General features: G+C 42.4%; 1 protein-coding gene across 6 annotated transcripts in view; it reads right to left on the reverse strand.

Annotated features, from left to right (window-relative positions):
* LOC129863834 (microtubule-associated serine/threonine-protein kinase 3-like) overlaps nt 1–24,609 on the reverse strand; it is a 176,616-nt gene that overhangs the window by 28,810 nt on the left and 123,197 nt on the right. For all 6 annotated transcript variants that reach the window (XM_055936138.1, XM_055936137.1, XM_055936141.1 and 3 more), the window contains 2 exons: nt 5,555–5,643; nt 876–945 (listed from right to left, as the gene is read on the reverse strand). In XM_055936138.1, the coding sequence (XP_055792113.1) occupies nt 876–945; nt 5,555–5,643 (159 nt within the window). The remainder of the gene's footprint in view (nt 1–875; nt 946–5,554; nt 5,644–24,609) is intronic.

Raw genomic sequence — 24,609 nt, forward strand, 5'->3', positions numbered from 1 at the left:
TTTTGAGTCTCATAGCAAAGGGTCAGAATAGTTATTTATAAGGGATTTCTGTTTTTTATTTGTAATAAATTTGCAAAAATGTCAAAAAAACAGTTTTGGTTTGTCATTATTGGGTATTGTGTGTAGATTTGATTAGTAAAACTTTTTTTTTTAAATCAATTTTACAATAAGGCTGTAACGTAACAAAATGTTGAAAAAGTCAAGTGGTCTGAATAGTTTCCGAAGGCACTGTATACAGTATACCAAAACAACCTCGTATCCACGCATATCGACTCGGTACTGGTACCCCGTGTATATAGCCAAGTTATCGTTACTCATTGTGTATTTATTATTACGTGTTATTACTTTTCTATTATTCCTCTATTTTCTTCCTCTCTGCATTGTTGGGAAAGGCAAACTGAGGCCTAACATGACGTTACCTGCCTGGTCTGTGGCAAAGACTGTGAATCATAAAAATAAAATGTGTTGAGTGAGGGTAGAACAAAAAAATCTTTCAGGCTATTTGTGAAAGACTGAACCCTTGAACCTGCCTGTGATTTATATCTCTGTATAAAGAGCCAGTCAGAAGACAGTGAGATCCTGCCTTCGCTTCTCAAAAGAACCGTTAACTGTCTGCATCAGACTATAATAGCACCACAATTTGGTTTTGTTGTAAAAAAAAATAATTAGAAACAGTTTCTATCAAGATTCGTATTTCCTTTGTATCCCACATTTCTTATGCCATCTATCAGATAATTACCAAGAGAAAGCAACATTATGACTGAGTTGAAGTATGAATTACTTTCAGGAAATTGTTAAACAAAACAAAAAAAACATTTTTTTGCAAGCATGCTAGTTGAGCAGAGGCACTCAAAGAACATGCATTTCCTTATTACCTTCGTGCAAAGGAGAAGTGGGCTGAGGCACTAGGAGAGAAGTTTCTGGGGCTTTCTTGAGGACTCGTTCCTGTTGTTCAGAGGAAAAGCAGAGAAACAAGGGAAGATTAGAAGTAAAAAAATTCAAAAAAATCATAAACCTGAAATAAAAGCATTTGAAATTAATGAAGTTAATAATAATAATAAGCCTAGAGCATAGAATCAAACCTATACCAAATTGGGAGTTGGTCTAAGCACTGTGTTACATCGATTTATTGATATGAAAAACCATAGAAAGTCTAATAAACCAGCATAGATAAATTAAATTTTTTCATCAATTTACTAGCTATTGTACTTTATACTGCATCTTTTGATTTTATTGTGCTTCCTTGTCTCTTATCTGATGGAGCTTAATCTAGGAAGACTGAAAGCCTCTCAAATGGGACTGCTCTGCTTGAATCAGTAACTACATAATATTAACAATCTACATCGGCTTCGATTCATCAGGAGACACACAAGAAATGCCACACAAAAAAAACGTTTACTTATTTAAAATTACAATAAAATGTTTACGTGCAATTGTCCCAACCAATGAATAATTCAATTTTCACCCCCCCACTAGGTGTCAGTCAAAAAGCAAAAAGAAATGTGAAATTACCCATCTTAAAAAATAAAATAAAATAAAAAAGGTCTTTGTAGACAGAGGAATATCTCAACAGACAAAGACAATTTATTTCAATGGCAGCTGGTTTTCATGTGTTGTAAAAGCAGCACACACAAAATAGCTGAATATCAAACATCTGAAAGCTACGAGGCAGCAGCGTACAGTACGTTCAGCTCAAGGAGCTAGGGGAAGAATGGACTTCTGATTTGCTTTACAAATGTGCTAGTTGTAAGGCATTACAAATGCATGACAGGTACTGTACTCTATGAAAGGTACACTACCTGTCTAGCACTAGCATGCTGATTAAAACTAATTATAAAAAATGTATGGATTGAATGTGGAATAAAGACCTGTGGGCTACATGTGTACAGGGACAATACAATCTACTGTAAGAGTAGCCTATAGGCTAATACCGTATTCTAAATAGCTATGTAAATGAAATGGCGCTTACAAACAAAGACAGTCTGGGTGAAGACATCTGGCTATAAAATACACATTTTCTGCCATCCATAAGGTGATAGTATAAGGCCCTTAGCTAACAGACGCGAATATTCGGGGTCTTGGGGTTTTATTGCAGACCTTAATGTCCCATAGTGGAGCCTGAAGCGTCCTCTACCAGGGCAGCCCTTCAAATTATTCCTCTATCCCTCCAACCCACCATCCATATGGACAGCATGCACTTATTACCCACAGTCCTACAGTTTTGTGGCTACTGCCTCAGGCTATTCAACACATCAAACTGCGGGGCTTACCCCAACGACAGCAATTAGGCTTTGTGTTCACTCACCGATAAGGTTAAGAACCAACCATCGGTTCAACGTTAATTAGACATAATTAACTCTGTAGCCGAAGGGGGGAGTAAACAGTTAATTAACTTAGGCCAAAGATGTTCAACCCCTGTGACGAGTCTGACGATAGCAAAAAGGCTTTGCGGTACTGGGGTAACAATGGTGGTACTGGGGAACAGAACGAGGCTAGTTAGATGGTGATGAATGTCACCTGTTTAATTGTGGTGTAATTTAATCACAGCTGATGAGCGTTAATAAATAATCACCAGAATGGGATAGAATACACCTGAGGAAAAGGAACACTTAACCCAATCCAGATGGAGGTCAAGTCCATTATTTGAGATTAATCCTGTATAATCAAATTCTAATAGCAATGTAGAGACAGAATAATTTAGATGAATTTTGTGTGTTTAGAGAAAAGATACCAGGAGTGCTTATTTAAACAGTAGCAGTCGTAATAGAGTACGCTGAGCAGACTTAATCTAAACCAAATACTGTTTATAATTCATACGTAAAAAAGCGTTCACTAACGATCCAGAATTCTTAATAGCTAAACTCAGCAAAAAAAGAAACGTCCCTTTTTCAGGACCCTGTCTTTCAAAGATAATTCGCAAAAATCCAAATAACCTCACAGATCTTCATTGTAAAGGGTTTAAACACTTTTTCCCATGCTTGTTCAATGAACCATAAACAATTCATGAACATGTGGAATGGTCGTTAAGACACTAACAGCTTACAGACGGTAGGCAATTAAGGTCACAGTTATGAAAACTTAGGACACTAAATAGGCCTTTCTACTGACTCTGAAAAACACCAAAAGAAATATTCCCAGGGTCCCTGCTCATCTGTGTGAACGTGCATTAGGCATGCTGCAAGCAGGCATGAGGATTGCAGATATGGACAGGGCAATAAATTGCAATGTACGTATTGTGAGACGCCTAAGACAGCGCTACAGGGAGACAGGACGGACAGCTGATTGTCCTCGCAGTGGCAGACCACGTGTAACAACACCTGCACAGGATCGGTACATCCGAACATCACACCTGCGGGACAGGTACAGGATGGCAACAACAACTGCCCGAGTTACACCAGGAACGCACAATCCCTCCATCAGTGATCAGACTGTCCGCAATAGAATGAGAGAGGCTGGACTGAGTGCTTGTAGGCCTGTTGTAAGGCAGGTCCCCACCAGACATCACCGGTAACAACGTCGCCTACGGGCACAAACCAAGCGTTGCTGGACCAGACAGGACTGGCAAAAGTGCTCTTCACTGACGAGTCGCGGTTTTGTCTCACCAGGGGTGATGTTCGGATTCACGTTTATCGTTGAAGGAATGAGCGTTACACCAAGGCCTGTACTCTGGAGCGAGATCGATTTGGAGGTGGAGGGTCCGTCATGGTCTGCGGCAGTGTGTCACAGCATCATCGGACTGAGCTTGTTGTCATTGCAGGCAATCTCAACACTGTACGTTACAGGGAAGACATCCTCCTCCCTCATGTGGTACCCTTCCTGCAGGCTCATCCTGACATGACCCTCCAGCATGACAATGCCACCAGTCATACTGCTCGTGATTTCCTGCAAGACAGGAATGTCAGTGTTCTGCCATGGCTAGCGAAGACACCGGATCTCAATCCCATTGAGCACGTCTGGGACCTGTTGGATCGGAGGATAAGGGCTAGGGCCATTCCCCCCTAGCCCTTAAATGTATGGGAACTTGCAGGTTCCTTGGTGGAAGAGTGGGGTAACATCTCACAGCAAGAACTGGCAAATCTGGTGCAGTCCATGAGGAGGAGATGCACTGCAGTACTTTATGCAGCTGGTGGCCACAGCAGATACTGACTGTTACTTTTGATTTTGACCCCCCCTTTGTTCAGGGACACAATATTCAATTTCTGTTAGTCACATGTCTGTGGAACTTGTTCAGTTTATGTCTCAGTTGTCGAATCTTGTTATGTTCATACAAATATTTACACATGTTAAGTTTGCTGAAAATAAACGCAGTTGACAGTGAGAGGACGTTTCTTTTTTTGCTGAGTTTATTTTACTGAAGAAAAGAGCAGTGAACAATATGTCAAAGTAAAATGGGTACTGTAGGCACACACTCCAGCTTTGCCATCACCTAAATGCCAAAACGGTGACAACCACTGCAACTAACATGACAACTGGAAACAACGCTCTTACCAAATGTACATGTACTTGCAATACGTCCGTGCCAGCCAGTGAAATTCTCCCATAGTTCAGCCCTGTCATTACCGTCACTAATTCTCACATAGTTCATCTTAAGGAATGAGCTCTCTAGCAAGGCAAGAATGTCTGACTACGCAAACAGAGGGCCGTTATCAGTGTTTGGCCTGTCAGGAAATAAAACACCCAGGCTGGAATAGATTAAGTCCACCCTCTCCTCCCTGTGCATTTCCTTCACGAGGCCCGCCACTTCTTGAACCATTACAAATCACAATCCCTGCTGGTTCCAATGCCAGCGCTCCGATAGCACAGAGCACTCACCCTTTTTAACCACTGGCATCAGAGACTTGTCTTCGGCTGTACCACGAAAAGCCTATCATTTACTCAGCCTGCTTTTGCCTTATGTGCAACCCAACTATAATGTGCTGATTTATTATTTTTCACTACACTGTCAGAATGTTTTTAAGTATGATTCTGAAATAATGCAGTTAGACTGCCTTCAGTTTACAGATTGGACCAAAGTAGCCTAGACTCACTTGCGTCTGGACACCAGGCTACAACCAAAATTTTACTAAAATAGTTGTACCATCAGAGAGATGTGCTGTATTTCACATCGTCTTACATTATTTTCAGATCCCATCCTCCTTTGAAATCGGTTTCAATGAAAGCATTTGCCATTATAATAAAAAATAATTGGAAAAGATTTTTTGCAGAAACAGCTAGTTTGTCACTTTTGTTGTAGAAGACAGGTTGCTAACATTTCAGACAGTGTGTTGTGGTAAAGGTCTACAGAGAGAGCGAGACAGAGGAGGATCTTGTGGGTGGCTAATGAATCAGAAATAGATTGCACTTCTGAAGAGTGTCTTTTCCAGACTGCTTCTGCATTTACCCACAGACAATGGCCTTCATTCAGGGGTAGAACACACTGGCCAACCAAAGCCTCTTTGCAAGCACAACAACATTCATTCTGTCTTTAACTCAATCGGGCACTTCACACACACCCATCAAAACAGATGCCTGTACTGTACAGTACAACAATTATTCACACATAGACAAGCCTTACCTGTATGCGATGAGAGGGGGGAGTGAGGTCGCGGAAGCGCCGAAGACTGACCACTTCCTATCAGGCTTTTTCTGTTGCTCGTCCTGCAGCTATAAAAACACAGACAGTAAGAGGTTAGACATCTAAACTGGTGAGAAAGAGGCAACAAAGCCTCTTTGTCAGCCAGCGAGTCAGTCAGAGTGCTTTATTGTCTAAGGAAACATGCCAGATGTAATCGTAGCTACTTAAGATGCACTTGACATTTCACTGCACTAATACATCACTCACATCCACAAAAAGACTTCCAGTACACACTAAAAGAAAAACATTAAAGACATGGAAACTCTTCAACACTTTTTTCCCTCGTTCTTAGATTGATATAGGTTAGCACCTGGAGTATGATGAAGTTGCCCTAGATGCCATTTCCCCCTAAGGGAAGGCTAGGGCTGGAGCAGAATAAGGTGACCCTACATCTGTGGGGAACGTCTACCTAGAGCTTTGCAAGTCCACATAACCCAATTCTAGAGGCCCAGATCTCTCCTATAGGTCAATGTGACCCACCAGATCTTCCCCTATAGGCCAATCTGGCCAATCTGCCACAGAAGGTACCACCAGATAATCTCCTATAGGCCAATGTGACCCACCATGGCTGCGTTAACACACGCAGCCCAATTCTGATATTTTTCCACTAATTGGTATTTTGACCAATCACATCAGATCTTTTCACATCAGATCTTTTTCAATGCTGATCAAAAGACCAATTAGTGAAAAAGACTATCATAATTAGGCTGCCTGTCTAAACTCAGCCCATGTCTCTCATATAAACCAATGTGACCAACCAGATATCTCCTATAGGCCAATCCTGTCCTAGCAGGCCACAACCAGCAGGATCCATTAAACATCATATAACCCCCCGAGCACTACATGACCAGGCAGTCTCAGCAACATGAGTAATGGATTCATAATGAAAAAAGTCCTCATTAGTGCCTCTGGTTAGTCGAAGATGGGCCTTGTCTGTGGATTATTAAACGCTGCAGACCTGATTCTACACCCGGAGGAAGCTAAAAATACTGCACCGCTGGTAGTGAGCAAATTCAGTTAACAGTGACTTTCATGTAGAAAGAGGTAAGTGATGATTCTATTGGGGAAAGTCAAATAGCATATTCAGTGAACACACAAAATATAGGTCTAGTCAGGGCTGGCACAATTACCGTATACCTGTGTAATTGACGGTTATGTTGTGTCATGTCTGACTACTGCTTGTCCATGTGCTAGCTAACAGCAACAAGCCCAGACGAGCTAGCTAAACGTTGTCAACATCCAGCAGTGATCAGCTTGGTGGTTGCATAGTAACGGTGTCACTAACCCAAATTCTAATCGAGCTGGCAGCAGCTGTGAAACTGCGCTAGCCCGGGTTTCCCTTGACCCAGTTCGAATTTGAGAATTCCATCCGAGCCAGCTCAAATTTGACCTTAATTTTAAGTGCCAGTGGAAACAGGGCGGATGAAAGGTGAAAATGTGTATAAAAAATATATTATAATTTTTTAATATATGTGTTTTTGTATTTTTTTCCCCATGACGTCACAGCCCTAGGTCTAGTTAAAAATAGTTTTAAAAGATGGACAGGTCTACTGTACTTACTAAATGAAAACAAAGGCAGATGCAAACTACTGTAGCCACTCCCTGAATCATTAGATGGCCAGTTTGATTTGTCCGACTAATATGCCTATTGCTCACCGAATAAATATTGAACAGCCAAAAACTGCTCTTCAATTGCTTGACAGTAAACAATATAGGCCTACTATCATTTCATAAACAACTGTTAGTACATTGTCTGGCATACCATCCTCTGCACCGTTTCCACAATCTGTACGACTAATGGTTGCCAGCATCCAGCATCCCAGTCAATGTAGGTCTACTACTAATAAAACATTGTACTTATACAGTAGTTTTGAAACTGTTAAAATCCCTTTACATACTGTACATCAATAAGACAAGTGAAAATATGAGAAAAATGTATAAATCATATCTATAAAAACAACGAGGGTCCTTTAAAGAGCATGCTGGCTGGGTTGCCTCAGGAGGAAATTAAGAACTGACAGGTGCCGGGTGCAGTAGCTCTATAAATGTCATGCTAACTGCTAACGAATCATATCCTCTTATTTAGCCGGGCTTAGCTTGCGAAGTTATAACACTAGTATCCAGTCTGACGAAGCACTCTAGCCTACTGCCACAGTGCGGAAGAATTGGGAAGCCTACTGTGTATTTTGTAAATGTAAAACATCTGATGACTTTGATATTACCCTGTCATTCATTCATGTTTTTATTCTGACTCATAAGGGTGGGGTATTTTGAATCACAACAGGGGAGTTCAGTAATGTACACAAGAAAAGGTTTGGAGAAACATGACTCGTGGAAATGTTTCAATCTTAGGGGTAAATGCACAAACCGGTGCGCCTGGCACCTACTACCATAGGCACTTAAATATTTTGTCTTGCCCACGCATGTCTCAATTGTCTCAAGGCTTAAAAATCCTTATTTAGCCCATCTCCTCCCCTTCATCTACACTGATTGAAGTGGATTTAACAAGTGACATCAATAAGCGATCAATCATAGCTTTCACCTCAATTACCTCGACACCGGTGCCCCTGCACATTGACTCTGAACCGGTACCCTTTGTTATATAGCCCCGCTATTGTTATTTACTGCTGCTCCTTAATTATTTCATTTTCTTATCTCTTTCTTTTTTAAAAGGTATTTTCTTAAAACTGCATTGTTGGTTAAGGGCTTGTAAGTAAGCATTTCACTGTAAGGTCTATCTATACCTGTTGTATTTGGCGCAAGTGACAAATACAATTTGATTCGATTCATCTGGTCAGTCGATGTCATGGAAAGAGCAGGTGTTCTTAATGTTTTGTATACTCATGTATTTTCACTACAGACATCAATACCCACATCACACTGCAGTATATAGCCTTCCCAGATGACACAGAACGAGAAAATACCCCATTCCTTAAAACATGGGACAATTCACTGCAAGGTCAGACCTCAATGAGACTGTGATTGCGCAACCTCCAGCTCAGCAGAGAGACATGTCATTTCAGAGTATTAGGCTGACATTGAAGCACATTTCATACAGTGTAAATATAACTAGACATCTTGTCCATTTCAGTATTTTAGGATAGGAGCTGAGGCTTTGATAGAGCGCGAGTGAGAGTACGGCGCAGTAGTGCGCCGCATCATGGCTAGAGGACAGTGTCATTTCACAGACAAGTATATACAGGAGTATACTCGGTGTGTCACACACACGCACGCTGTCTGTCAGGTCTGTGGCGAGGCAGCTGCTACAGTTGACATTGCACCAAGGGGTGCTCCGATCTTAATGCTCTCTCAGTGAGGAGTCACTGCCATGTGAGAGGATTGCATTAGATGTGCTTCAGGCATTCTCCTCAGAACACTAGCCATTTTTCTGCTGTAGAATTTTCAACATACTGGCTCAATTCCATATCTACCCTTGGCCCTTATCCTTGACACTTCACATAGATGTGAAAGGCTTTGTAGAATCAATAAATCTCAATCTTGCACTCCGATAGACTAGGTGAGAGAATAACTACATTGTTTAAATTCAGCCATATTTCCACATGCTTCAATATGGCTACCATCGTTCCTGTACCCAAGTAGGCAAAGATAACTGAACTAAATGACTACCGCCTCGTAGCACTTCTGTCATTATGATGTGCTTAGAGAGTCAAGGATCATATCACCGTCACCTTACCGGCCACCCTAGACCCACTTCAGTTTGCATACCGACCATACAGGTCCACAGATGATGCAATCGCCATCACACTGCCCTATCCCATCTGGACAAAAATAATACCTATGAAAGAATGCTTTTCATTGACTACAGCTCAGCATTCAACACCATAGTACCCTCCAAGCTCATCGTCAAGCTGGAGGCCCTGGGTCTCAACCCCGCCATGTGCAACTGGGTCCTGAACTTTGACGGGCTGCCCCCTGGTGGTGAAGGTAGGAAACAACATCTCCACTTCGCTGACCCTCAACACTGGGGCCCCACAAGGGTGTGTGCTCAGCCCTCTCCTGTACTTCCTGTTCACCCACGACTGCATGGCCATGCACGTCTCCAACTCAATCATCAAGATTGCAGACGACAACAATAGTGGACCTGATCACCAACAACGACGAGACAGCCTACAGGGAGGAGGTGAGGGCACTCGGAGTGTGGTGTCAGGAAAACAACCTCTCACTCAACAAAACAATGGAGATGATCGTGGACTTCAGGAAACAGAAGAGGGAGCACCCCCAATCCATATCGAAGGGACAGCAGTGGAGAAGGTGGAAAGTTTTAAGTTCCTCGGCGTACACATCACAGACAAACTGTGATGTGGCCAAAAAGATGATCAAGGACAATAACCATCCGAGCCACTGCCTGTTTACACCACTATCATCCAGAAGGTGAGGTCAGTACATGTGCATCAAAGCTGGGACCAAGCGATTGAAAAACAGCTTCTATCTCAAGGCCATCAGTCTGCTAAACAGCAATCACTAACTCAGAGAGGTTGCTGCCTACATTGAGACCCAATCACTGGACACTTTAATAAATGGATCACTAGTCACTTCAAACAATGCCACTTTAAATAATGCCACTTTATTATTGTTTATAGGGATGCACGATATATCGGAATGTCTAATTTAACGCTGATGTGCAAAATCGATGTCAAAGCTGATGTGCATACCTATATAACGTAGATACATTACGTAATGACACCGCGTAAAATGTTACGCTACACATTCAAGACAGCATTCCTAACTTAGCCCACAATGTCTGCTGTGTGGATCGAGCAGTCAATAAGTCGAGCAGTCAGTAGAGTAAGAACATTTCAGCAAGACAACAAAAGCGAAATCCATTAAAGCCAAGATAATGGAATTCATTGACAATCAACCGTTCTCTGATGTGGGTGATGTTGGCTTTCGCCGACTGGTCGAGCACCGGTACACACTACCAAGTGCACTATTTGTCAGATGTTGCCCTACCGGAGTTAGACAGTAGTAGCGTCACTGCAATTAGCTTCATGACATACATACTATGGAACGCCGTTTGGGTCTTTGCATGTCAAAAAAGATACAGTAGCACTGTCAAAGCTGTATAAAAAAAGTCTGCAAACAAGCAAACACCGGCCACGAACTATGTGTTTATAATACCGCGTTGGTAATAAAGCATAATTTGTTCGACCACAACTTTTAGGATAGCTAGCTTTAGCTTGGTATCTAGCTAGCACCAATACAACCAGCCTGAAAACAATGACCAGTAGAAACTGCAGTCATTTTCATTATTCTTAGGAATCCTTGTGAGTAAGTATTAGCTAGGTAGCCACTTGTTCACCTATTGAAACTGAACTTCAGTTCATGAAAATAAATAGCTAGCCAGCTACGTAACCCTGTTGCCCAAAGCTAACGTTATAAGCAGCCAGCTAGCTTCATCTGGCTAGTGACACTCGACTGGACTATATGTTTTGTTAAACTACAGTTTTGGCAAGTCAGTTAGGGCATCTACTTTGTGCATGATAAGTCATTTTTCCAACAATAGTTTACAGACAGATTATTTTACTGATAATTCACTGTATCACAATTCCAGTGGGTCAGAAGTGTACATACACTAAGTTGACTGTGCCTTTAAACAGCTTGGAAAATTCCAGAAAATTATGTCATGGCTTTAGAAGCTTCTGATTGGCGAATTGACATCATTTGAGTCAATTGGAGGTGTACCTGTGGATGTATTTCAAGGCCTACCTTCAAACTCAGTGACTCTTTCTTAACATCATAGGAAAATCAAAAGAAATCAGCCAAGAAAAAAAATTGCAGACCTCCACAAGTATGGATCACCATTGGGAGCAATTTCCAAATGCCTGAAAGTACCACGTTCATCTGTACAAACAATAGTACGCAAGTATAAACACCATGGGATCATGCAGCCATCATACTGCTCAGGAAGGAGACACGTTCTGTCTCCTAGAGACAAATGTACTTGTGTGAAAAGTGCAAATCAATCCCAGAACAACAGCAAAGGACCTTGTGAAGATGCTGGAGGAAACAGGTACAAACGTATCAATATCCACAGTAAAACGAGTCCTCTATCGACATAACCTGAAAGACCGCTCATCAAGGAAAAGGAAGAAGCCACTGCTCTAAAACCGCCATAAAAAAAGCCAGACTACGGGTTGCAACTGCACATGGGGACAAAGATCGTACTTTTTTAGAGAAATGTCCATTGGCCTGATGAAACAAAAATATAACTGTTTGGCAATAATGACCATCGTTATGTTTGGAGGGAAAAGGGGGAAGCTTGCAAGCTGAAGAACACCATCCCAACCGTGAAGCACGGGGGTGGCAGCATCATGTTGTGGGGGTGCTTTGCTGCAGGAGGGACTCGTGCACTTCACAAAATAGATTGCATCATGATGCAGGAAAATTGTTTGGATATATTGAAGCAACATAACAAGACTTCAGTTAGCAAGTTAAAGCTTGGTCGCAAATGGGTCTTCCAAGTGGACAATGACCCCAAGCATACTTCCAAAGGTGTGGCAAAATGTCTTAAGGAAAACAAAGTCAAGGTATTGGAGTGGCCATCACAAATCCCTGACCTCAATCCTATAGAACATTTGTGGGCAGAACTAAAACAGCGTTTAAGCAAGGAGCCCTACAAACCTGACTCAGTTACACCAGCTCATTCAGGAGGAATGGGCCAAAATTCACCCAATATATTTGTGGGAAGCTTGTGGAAGGCTACCCGAAACGTTTGACCCAAGTTGCACAACTTAAAGGCAATGCTACCAAATACTAATTGAGTGGATGTAAACTGGGAATGTGATGAAAGAAATAAAAGCTGAAATGTATCATTCTCTCTACTATTATTCTGACATTTCAAATTCTTAAAATAAAGTGGTGATCCTAACTGACCTAAAACAGGGAATTTTTACTGGGATTAAATGTCAGGAATTGTGAAAAACTCAGTTTAAGGGAATTTGACTAAGGTGTATGTAAACTTCAGTCACAGTCATGCGTGAATACATTTGATGTACAGGTGTCCCGAGAATTGAACCCACTATCCTAGCGTTGCAAGCGCAATGCTAAAAAAAATCCAATTAACTTCACAGATCTTCATTGTAAAGGGTTTAAACACTGTTTCCCATGCTTTTTCAATGAACCATAAACAATTAATGAACATGCACCTGTGGAACGGTCGTTAAGACACTAACAGCTTACAGACAGTAGGCAATTAAGGTCACAGTTATGAAAACACTAAAGAGGCCTTTCTACTGACTCTGAAAAACACCAAAAGAAAGGGAGACGAGGACGGTCAGATGTCCGTCCTGTAGTGGCAGATCACGTGTAACAACACCTGCACAGGATCGGTACATCCGAACATCACACCTGCGGGACAGATACAGGATGGCAACAACAACTGCCAGAGTTACACCAGGAACGCACAATCCCTCCATCAGTGCTCAGATTGTCCGCAATCGGCTGAGAGAGGCTGGACTGAGGGCTTGTAGGCCTGTTGTAAGGCAGGTCCTCAACAGACATCATGGCCAGCAAAGAGCCCGGATCTCAATCCCATTGAGCACGTCTGGGACCTGTTGGATCGGAGGGTAAGGGCTAGTGCCATTCCCCCCAGAAATGTCTGGGAACTTGCAGGTGCCTTGGTGGAAGAGTGGAGTAACATCTCACAGCAAGAACTGGAAAATCTGGTGCAGTCCACGAGGAGATGCACTGCAGTACTTAATGCAGCTGGTGGCCACACCAGATAGTGACTGTTACTTTTGACTAGGCCCACCCATGGCTGTGTCCCTGCCCAGTCATGTGAAGTCCATAGATTAAGGCCTAATGCATTGATTTCAATTGACTGATTTCCTTATATGAACTGTAACTCAGTAAAATCTTTGAAATTGTGGCTGGGTGCATCTATATTTTTGTTCAGTATACATCTCAAAAGCTGTTAGAGGTGCCAATGTGAGTAAGTCAACTATAGCTTGTTTGAATATCCTAGCTCCTTGCACATGAAGGAATCATTGCATCTCCTTCCATCTTATCATAGGGACGCTTTTGGTGGAATTTGCATTTAAGTGAATCAATAGCCACGTTATAAATCAGCAGAATCCTACATTTATTTGTGGGCTTAGAGAACTCACTTCCAATACATCATCCATAGGGGTATGCTGTTTGTTTGGCTTGGACACAGGCCTCCATAGTACTACATGCTTTTTGTATGATTATACCAAAGGACAATAGGATTTCAGAGACGCGGAACAATAATGGGATTGCTTTCACAGAGCCAGTGTAACATGGTCATAGAGGATAGAGAGAACGTCTTCTAATGAACAAGCCAATTTATCTTTAAGTGTTTGTTCATGTGCAATGGAGGCTGGCTGGTGAATAACAATAATGAAAGGGATCCGTCTTGTACAGCTGTCTTCAACTGTGGAATAAATAGGAATTACGAAAAAAGCGCTTCCTCACAAGCTATGATTTGAGGTGGTCAAACAGTTGTCATTAAGTCAGCATCGTTTAGATTAGACAGTATAAGGGGGTCATACATGCTTATGACAAGTCTTACAATCCATGATAATAATAACCACATAATAGCACATTATCCTTGTTCAGACTTACCTAGTGGTAGAGCATTAATAACTCGATGGAAGGGTTTGAGAGAGAAGATCAAAATATGATGTCACATATTATGTCTATGGATAAAACAGTAAAATTAGTTGGCATTACCCTTATGTCAAACTCATTAAGGGATTCCACCTTTGGAAACTCGTGGTCAGTCATGTGGCCCGGTCCATTTCACAATGGGCCGGGCCATTGTGAAATATCAATCAGGGTAGCCTAGACCAAAGCCAAAGAACCATCAGAAAACTAAAACCAAGGCCTATCTTGGCTCTTTCTTGGTGGGGACAGAGATAACTGCTGTCATCAGGGTCGTATTTTTTAAGGAACAACGTAGCAAACCTTTTTCAACAGAAAACAAAAACAAGCGTTTCTTATTGAACAAATTCAAGTAAATCCTCCCTATTTCGGGTAGGTTCTTCCATTTGGTGCCAAATGAATAAGACCCAGGATGTGGCTCCCAGCCATGAAACATTCATCTGGATAGCCAACTGAATAATATCCGGTTCCCATGTGCTCAGTCAACGAGGATCAGGTTTAACCCAGTCTATTTATACCAAGAGAGTGCCACACTTCTGCCCAGTGGACACACCCACAACGGCCCATCTCTGCACACACACCCACACCCCTAAAGTATTGTGATTTAAACATCTGCTCAATCTACTCCCGAAGTCCCCCACTCTATGTCCCCATTCTCATAGAGACAGTTTACCCCCACAAAGCAATCACAACAGTCTGTTTAACTGGAGTGGCAGTTACAGGGCCAGGCAACGGCAACAGCTAGCTTATTGTTTTATGTCAGTTGGATGGTGGTATGCTTTGCCACTACACAGTACAGGCTAGGCTATATTAGAGATATTGTGCCAGTCTTGGAGTACAAATGGATGTTGACAAAGGCTTCTAATGTTGAAAACCAACACCCATTTTAGCATGACAGCCTTCATGAGTGTTATTTTCCTTTGACATGGTATACAGCTCAGAATGACAGATTTGAAAGGGGGAGAGAAAAAGTAAAAAACATGATTGTCTAATGATGCTTCAAACTGGGGATAAAAGAGCCCTAGGAAAAGATGATACAGAGAAAGTAGGCCAGTGCTGACTGTAAGCTGTGTGCTGCAGATGTATGAGATTCCTGGAACAGCTCCATGCTAGGTTTGCAAGTCTCAGTGATAAACCTGTCCATCGTAGCCTCATTCACTGCCATTGTTGTTCTCCATGTGAAATCGGTACTTCGCTAGCTAGCCAGCCATCGATCTCTTCCCGCAATGGAACTTAGCGTTTTTATTAAACAAACCCCAGTTTGTTGTTGCGTGAAAAAGGTAATGCCAGGTTTAGGAGCTGTGACAACATGTGACCCGTTTCAGAAAGCAAGGCGTATGTCGCACGTCACTACTTCAAAAGGCATTTTAATGTATTTTTTAAATATGTTTTTTATCAAAATGCGTGTCTTGGCAGAAATGCCTTCTGGAACATGTGATATTGCTTATGCCTTAATAACAAACTTGTATTCCATCTGTAAATATGAATAAGAAAATGGTTAAATTACGAGCCAAGTTGGTTTAGCCAGGGAAAAAGTCAGGAACCTTCCCGCTAGCCATGATTGGCTGAGTTAATGGATGGGAGATGAGTTTGGATTGGTCTGCTATGTAGCATGATTCTGTATATAACGTGAACTGCTCAGTATGTGTTGATATTCCTTTCTACCACAGAGTTTTTGAAAGACATAACATTAGTCATTGAGAACTACAACAGTTTTGCTACTTTTCTCAACAACATTGATGCCCTGAATTTAGCAGGCGCTATAGACAGATCATTTGGAAAAAGTTGTGATGGGCTACTTTCTGCACACGCCACGGTCAGTGTGAACCAGAGTGACTTGACAACGCTGGCCAAACACGATGTAGCTACAAACAAAACATAGTTAAATGGTTCCAGTCTGCCGTAAAGCTTTCATCCTTGTATACAGGTATGTCTTGCTACATTTTCAGATATTATAAGTTTCAAATTTGGTCAGAAAGTCATTTTCATTGCAAGTTAAAGCATACGGTTAGCTAGCGAATGTTACCTTGCTGGCTCGCTAGCAAACGTTACGTATATGATCTGTGTAGTAATACTACTCAAATCAGAAATCCATTTGCATTGCTGGTTATAGCCTCATGTTAGCTAGCTAACATTGAACCTAGTTGGTTAGTTTTAGCTACCTGCATATTCATACTACAGCTATGGCAATGTTTGTATTTTTTATTTACCCTTTATTTAACTAGGCAAGTCAGTTAAGAACAAATTCTTATTTACAATGATGGCCTACACCGGCCAAATGGGACTCCCAATCACGGCCAATAGTGATACAGCCTGGATTCGAACCAAGGAGTCTGTAGTGACAACTCTAGCACTGAGCTGCAGTGTTTTAGACCGCTGCGCCCCTCGGGAGCCCACTCGGGAGTATTGGTAGTAGTATGAGTTGGGATTATGCAGGTTCATTGTTTAGCTAGCTACATGTCTAAACAAAAGACTCCACTTTGTCAGATGATTACATGACCCATCAAGTTAGCTAGGTGTGTCTGGGGGTGAAGACATCTATTGTATTTCATGAACATGTCTACATGTCTAGACAATAGTGACATATCCACTTACCTAGATGTAGCTGGGGGGTGGTTATAGTATTTCTTTCACATGACCCATCAATTTAGACAAGTGTGTCTGGGTAAGCGTCATCTAATAATTATAATATGTTAATCATCTGGCCACTTTCTGTTTTTGATATTGCTACTATGCAAGTAACCATTTCAGTTTACCATTTACACATTCTGTATCCTGTGCACGTGACAAATACACTTCGATATAGTGGTTTTACCAGAGACGGTAACGTGAAGAACAATATGACCTGTACCAAAGTCAGATTAGGATATACAGTGGTTCCTCCTTTAAAAGTTGTGTCTGTCACGAACCGGCTCAGAGCCCGTAACAAAAAGGGAGACCACGTGGAGATAAGGAGTAACCAAAATATATTTATTTAACTAACGAAACTAAGTATAATATACCATGGGATGTGTAATCAGTAATCAGTAGTGTAATTGAATGTTTTGCATGCATGAAGGTGATAGTGCAGGGTGTTGAAAGATGCTAAAACAAACAAACAAAAACACCATGAAACATAACCGACTAACAAGGTGTCTACAAGGAGAGAGTCTCCTTGATGAATGGGGAAGTGGTGATTTTATCTTGGGAGAGTGGGCCCAGGTGTTCCCCATGTAGCTGACGACCCTCCCAACTCCGCCCACCGGCATCCTAATAGGGAAACAAGAGCAAGGAGAGAGAGAAAACGGTAGACAGAGTGGGAGGGTCGTCACATTCCCCCCCATAAAACCGGGGACCAACAAGGACCCCGGAACAACATACCGCCCTCTGCGTCCCAAACTGACATAGCACTTGCGTCCCAAATTTATGAGGGGTACGTGTTCCCACTTCCAAATTTGCCCCAGCCAATCTCCTCTCCAGACCTCAGCAACCTTTGTGCACGGGAAGCAACCTTTAAGAGGAAAGAAGACTCCCCAGACCTCAGCAACATTAGTGCATAGGAAACAACTTTTAAGAGGAAAGAAGACTCCCCAGACCAGGACGGAATAGACAGGAAAGACAGAACATGACCATACAAACTTCAGGAACAGGGCGCACGAGAGAGCGCATCAGCAATCACGTTATCCGTTCCACGAATGTGCTGCACATCGAGATGAAATGATTGTAAAAATAAACACCATCTCATTATTCTCTGATTAGGACACATCATGGACCTCAAAAAGGTGAGAGGGTTATGGTCAGTGTAGACCGTAATTGGTACTACTCCCGACCCGACATAGACCTCAAAGAGTTGCAGTGCCCAGATGAGCGCTAACGCTTCTTTTTCAATGACCGAGTAGTTTAACTGATAATGGTTAAACTTTTTCGAAAAGAAACTGACAGGTCTCTCAACCCCAGACACATCTGCCTGCAGCAAAACTGCCCCTGCCCCCACCTGACTAGCATCCACCTGCAAGGTAAATGACAATTCCACACGAGGAGCAGCCAGCACCGGAGTTGAGGTAAGCAACCTCTTTGCATCTTCAAAAGCGTGTTGACAACGAGAAGACCAAGTGTAAACAGCCTTTGCTTTCAGCATATCTGTCAATGGAGCGACCACAGTAGAGAAGTTATTACAAAAACCACGGTAATAACCAATCATGCCCAAGAAACGCATCAGTTCCTTTTTAGTAGTTGGTGGAGGAAACGCATCAATAGCTACCACTTTAGCTCGAACAGGACGCACTTCCCCCTGCCCAACCACCTTTCCAAGGTATGTAACAGTCGCCTGAGCAAACTCACATTTAGCCAGATTGATCGTGAGGTGACCCTCAGCCAGGCGTTCGAATAAGGCTTGAATACGGGACAGATGTTCCTCCCATGTATCTGCATATATCACTACATCGTCCAGATAAACAGCACACCCTGTCAGACCGGCGATAACCCTGTTCATAAGTCGCTGAAAAGTGGCAGGTGCATTACGCAGTCCGAAACTCATAACCAAATACGAGTATAGACCAGAGGGTGTAATAAAGGCAGAGATTTCACGTGCCCTACTCGTCAGTGGCACCTGCCAATAGCCCTTTAACAGGTCAAATTTACTCACAAATCTAGCTGCCCCGACTTGATCAACGCAGTCCTCCATCCGAGGAAGAGGAAATGAATCTGGCTTAGTGACACTGTTGACCTTACGGTAGTCTGTACAAAATCTGTTTGTTCCATCTGGTTTTCTGACCAAGATACAGGGAGAAGCCCAACTGGAGAAAGAAGGCTCTGCTATCTTACTCTCCAGCATGTATTTGACCTCAGCATCCAGGCAATGCAGTTTCTCTAAAGAAACTCTATAGAACCGCTGACGAATGGGGTCAGCATCTCCAACGTCAATATCATGTTCTATCAAGTTTGTTCGGGTAGGTGTATCAGAAAACAAACCTGGAAATCTCTGAATCAGACCAACCATCTCTTCCCGCCTATCAACGGGTAGATGAGTGAGAATGCTGCCCAAAATATCCAGTGTCTCTGAGTTTTTCAATCTACCCTGCAGTATGCAATCGTCGGGACCAGGAACATCTTCCTCCTCATTCGTAGACCTATCCTGAGAAGAATCCAAGGGAATAACGGTTTCAGCCAAAAGAACAGGTTTACCGTCCTCTATAGATTCCCACTGTTCAGTCTCTGAGGAACGTGCATAATAGGGTTTTAACAACTTTACATGGCACAGCTGGTGTGCTTTCCTCCGTTCTGGAGTGGCAACTAGATAATTTTGCTCAGTGTACTTGCGCACCACTGTATATGGACCTTGAAACTTGGCTTCAAAAGGAGAACCAACAATTGGCAGCAGAGCAAGAACCTGGTCCCCTGACTAAAGTGACGTGGCTCAGTTCGGCGATCAAATATGTTTTTCATCCTCTCCTGTGAAGATGATAGCTTCTCTTTAGCCATTTCGCCAGCGGCATACAAGCGGCGCCGGAAATCACACACATACGATAACAAAGACTGAGGAGGCTCGGGAGACTTCCAGTCATCCTGAAGAACAGATAGAAGTCCCCGCACCCTATGTCCCCGCACCCTATGTTTTAGTCCAAATGACACAAGGTCATTTGGACTAAAACCGGTGCTCTCCTGTGAAACCTCCCTAGCGGCTAACAATAACCAAGGCAACCCCTCCTCCCAATCCTTATCCATCTCAGTACAATAACTTCTTAACAAAGACTTAAGTGTTTGATGGAAACGTTCTAGTGCTCCTTGACTTTGCGCGTGATAGGCGCTAGCCAGATTGTGCTTAATATGGAGCTGTTGGAGAACCTGACCAAACAGATTAGAGGTGAAATTAGACCCTTGATCACTCTGAATGACCTTAGGTATTCCAAACAGTGACAGAAACTGAGTCAAAGCTTTTAACACAGATTTAGTCGTGATAGACCGGAGAGGATAGGCTGCTGGAAACCTTGTGGTCTGACACATCACAGTGAACAGGTAACTACTACCCTTTTTAGAACGAGGCAAAGGACCCACACAGTCAATAATCAGATACTCAAAAGGTTGGCTGAGTACAGGAATAGGAAACAGTGGTACCGGCTTAATAGCTTGATTAGGTTTCCCAGTTAATTGACAGATGTGGCAAGTTTTGATGAAATCAGAAACATCCCTCTTTAATCTAGGCCAAAAGAAATGTCTTAATATGCGATGGTATGTTTTCCCTACACCCATATGTCCCGCAACATCATTGTGAGAAGTTGTCAACACCAACTCACGAAGTTTTACTGGTACCACAACCTGACTAATCGCCTCCCCTAGAAAACAACTACCATGAGACACCCACTTTCTCATCAGGACATCATCCTGGAGAAAATAACCATGGGCGACATCTCCCAACTGTTCCACAGGCACAATTTTGTCACGCAACTCTTCTAATGTGGAGTCAGTCCGTTGCGCATTGATTAGATCTTCTCGGTTAACAGATAACGGAATAACAGGGAAAGCAGTGGCATACTTCTCATTAGTCGGCACAGTGACCAGTTCGCCACGGCTCATAGAACGCGTCACTGCACACGCAGTGAACACCTCTGGGAAACTCTGTACACTCTCATCAGGAGTCTCAACAACTGACGGCTTTGTGGAAACCACTAGAGATGGAAATGCGACAGGCCACACCCGCTCACCTGCCAAGTTATTCCCAAGAATAACGTCGATACCCTCAATAGGCAACGAAGGACGCACCCCCACAACAACCTCACCTTTCACCAGTCCACAATCTAACATCAGTTTATGCAATGGAACTGAAAGAGTATTCAAACCTATTCCCTTAATTAGAACACTATTCCCTGAATCAGTCTCAGCTGAAAAGGGTAACACAGACTCCAACACAAACGATTCGGAGGCACCTGTGTCTCTCAAGATCTTCACTGGCACTAATTCCTTACTTCCTAACATAGACACAAAACCTTCCGTGATGAAAGGTAAATAGTCTGGATCAATATGTACTTTCACATGCTCCTGGACCTGAGGCAATGAGTCATGAATGAACTGATGTAGAACAGGCGCAGCTAACGCGGTAGGCTTAGGTTTAACGTAAGCACCCTTTGATCTTAGAAGTGGACATTCGTTTTTCCAATGACCTGAACCTTGACAGTAGTGACACTCTTGCCCAAAGTCAGCTTTACCACGGGAGTCAGGTTCAACCCGAGTTGAATTGAACTCTGCCCGTGAACCAAAATATCTTGGTGAGCGAAACCCAAATCTATCCGAACGCCCCCACTCATTCCGAATACGGGGATCTGCAAAGACTCTTTTGTGAGTCAACACATACTCATCCGCAGCTTCAACGACATTCTTCACTTTTCGTTCGTTAATATATGTGGCAATATGAGCAGGGATTGTGTCCTTAAATTGCTCTAACATAATCAGATCACACAGCCCTTGGAGGGTCACAACTTCAGAGGCGGAACACCAGCGATTAAACTGTAAAGATAATTGTCGCGCAAACTCAACATGAGTCTGTTTATCATCCTTTTTTAAAGTTCTAAATCGTTGGCGGTAAGCCTCAGGGACCAATTCATAAATTTGTAACACAGCCGTTTTAACCTTATCATAACTGGCACTGTCGTGTACACTAAGAGCTGAATATGCTTCCTGCGCTTTACCAGTCAGCACACACTGCAACATTAAGGTGCGGTCAGAATCAGGCCAACTCCTAGCGTCAGCAACACGCTCAAACAACGAAAAGAATGTCTCAGGGTCCTTTTCATTAAACTGAGGCAATAACCGTAAGTTCCCAACAATATCAAATGTGTCCAGGGCACGACCCATAGAGGAACGACCCCTAGGTAAATCTGGGTCACCTTCCCAGAACAAACTCTCCCCTGAAATCTTTCCTTCCCTAACCAACTCTATCCGTTCTTGTTGCAACTTGATTTTAGCATATTCAATATCTTGTTTAAATGCTAATTCCTTTTCATACTTTACACGATCATACTCCTGCTGTAACAGAAGCAGTTCTTTCTGCTGTTCAAAAAGAAGACTACTAGGACTAACCAATGGAATGGCCATTGTAACATTACGGGGAGATGACTCCTCAGCAGAAGCTGGCCCAGTGGTAACTTCAAGAATACCACTCTCCATCAGATTGGCCTTCAATATCAACCTAATAGAATTCTTTAGACGTTTATCACTAATTTCAACCTTGTAGTATTCGGCGATTTTCAACAGCTGTTCTTTAGTACCTAATTCTAACAATTCCTCTGATGGAAAGCGAATGAACTCCTCTACAAAAGACGCCATAGTTACAAAAAAAAAATCTCACTCTTCCCCTCTGCTGAGCACACCAGATCACAACTCAAGAAATGACAATCACCCTGAGTACCACCGAAGAGAGATGAGATACGGAGCTTCCCCAAACCTACATTAACTCAACCCTAGTCTTCATGCGGATTTGCGGTGGGTATTTATGCACTGTAGCCCGCTGGCAAGGAAATAAACCCCCCAGCACGCTGGCAGATTCCACCAAGCCACGGATGTGCCCCCGAGACAACTGCTCAGTCCACAGACACCACACAAAAATAACAAACATTAACCATGCCCAACATATTCCAAAAATGAAACACGTCGCTAAACCTATCAGGGGTAAAAGGCTATAGCTCCGGGTAGTAAATAGTACTACCCTATCCAAATCTCCCACTGAGGTACACAGCCGATTACTCACCTCAGACCGATGTCCCAACAGAAAGTAGAACGAGAGTTTCGAGGCTGGGCAGGGCCTGGAAACTAACCAATGTACTCTCTCCAACGCAGCACACCAACCAACCAATTAAGGCAACCAATACTGGGCCTAACAACTCAAACCAAATATTTAAACCAAACACGTACCTCCACGTTCTCCCAAACAAATACGTTCAATAGATCCCGGACGAACCCCCACTTGTCACGAACCGGCTCAGAGCCCGTAACAAAAAGGGAGACCACGTGGAGATAAGGAGTAACCAAAATATATTTATTTAACTAACGAAACTAAGTATAATATACCATGGGATGTGTAATCAGTAATCAGTAGTGTAATTGAATGTTTTGCATGCATGAAGGTGATAGTGCAGGGTGTTGAAAGATGCTAAAACAAACAAACAAAAACACCATGAAACATAACCGACTCTAACAAGGTGTCTACAAGGAGAGAGTCTCCTTGATGAATGGGGAAGTGGTGATTTTATCTTGGGAGAGTGGGCCCAGGTGTTCCCCATGTAGCTGACGACCCTCCCAACTCCGCCCACCGGCATCCTAATAGGGAAACAAGAGCAAGGAGAGAGAGAAAACGGTAGACAGAGTGGGAGGGTCGTCACATGTCATACTGCAGCACACCTTGCGGGCTGCTGCAGCATTCTATGGCACGTTATTTAATTGTCAGACATTTTTTATGTTAATGCAAGTTAGTGCTAGTTTGACCATCAGAGGGCAACTTTGAGAAGCATTTGATAGTCTCCCATATTGACATTGCCAGAGAATTTAAAACCTTTCTTGTAAGAACATGGTTCACTGGATTGATTTTAAGAAATTTGTCTTAATTCATTTGATTAATATTATGGTGTTTCTATTCCGAGAAAAACGAGAAACAAAACCCTCGCGGATGGAATGGAAAATATTGCGCCGTACAATGTGACGGTCGGGAGTAGGCTACAGCATAAGAGGATTGGAGGACTCTAAATGAATATCTAAGGGGCATTTTCGTTAGGTACTGTGAGAATATCTAAGGGGCTTTTATATAATTCTAAATTTATTAATAATCACTTTGTTTAAAAAGTTACGATATTTTGGAGATTACGTTTTCATTTAACCTAGAGTTAGCGAGAAAAAAGGCAATTCTTGAACATGGGGTGACACATACTCACTAATTTGTAAATAAAGCCAGTTAGTTATCTAGAATTATTTTTTTCTGGAGAAACCCAACTTGATTATTTAGCAGACATCACTTGCTTATATTCAGTCAACACATATTTTAAGAATATCATGGAATATAATTGAACATTTACGTTTCTCCATGCTTGTCTCAGAGCAGCGCGAAACGTTGCTGAAATAGACATCCACAGCGGGAAGGCTATATATAACGATATTTGGGAGATTATTTTGTTTTAAAAATAACGACAGTTAGCGATTGTAATCTGAATAAAGGCTAAAATAATATTTATAAAGGCCAAAATATAGCCCCGCTAATAGCCATAATGATGCTGTACAACGTGACCATGTGTTTGAAAGAGTATTTACCAGTAAGAAACCATTTGTTTGCCTTCATTAGACAACTTTGTTCTAATATTTCTGTTTTCAGTGATATTTATTCCCATAACCAA

This window comes from Salvelinus fontinalis, chromosome 10 (genome assembly GCF_029448725.1).
Source record: "Salvelinus fontinalis isolate EN_2023a chromosome 10, ASM2944872v1, whole genome shotgun sequence".
Lineage (NCBI taxonomy): Eukaryota > Metazoa > Chordata > Actinopteri > Salmoniformes > Salmonidae > Salvelinus > Salvelinus fontinalis.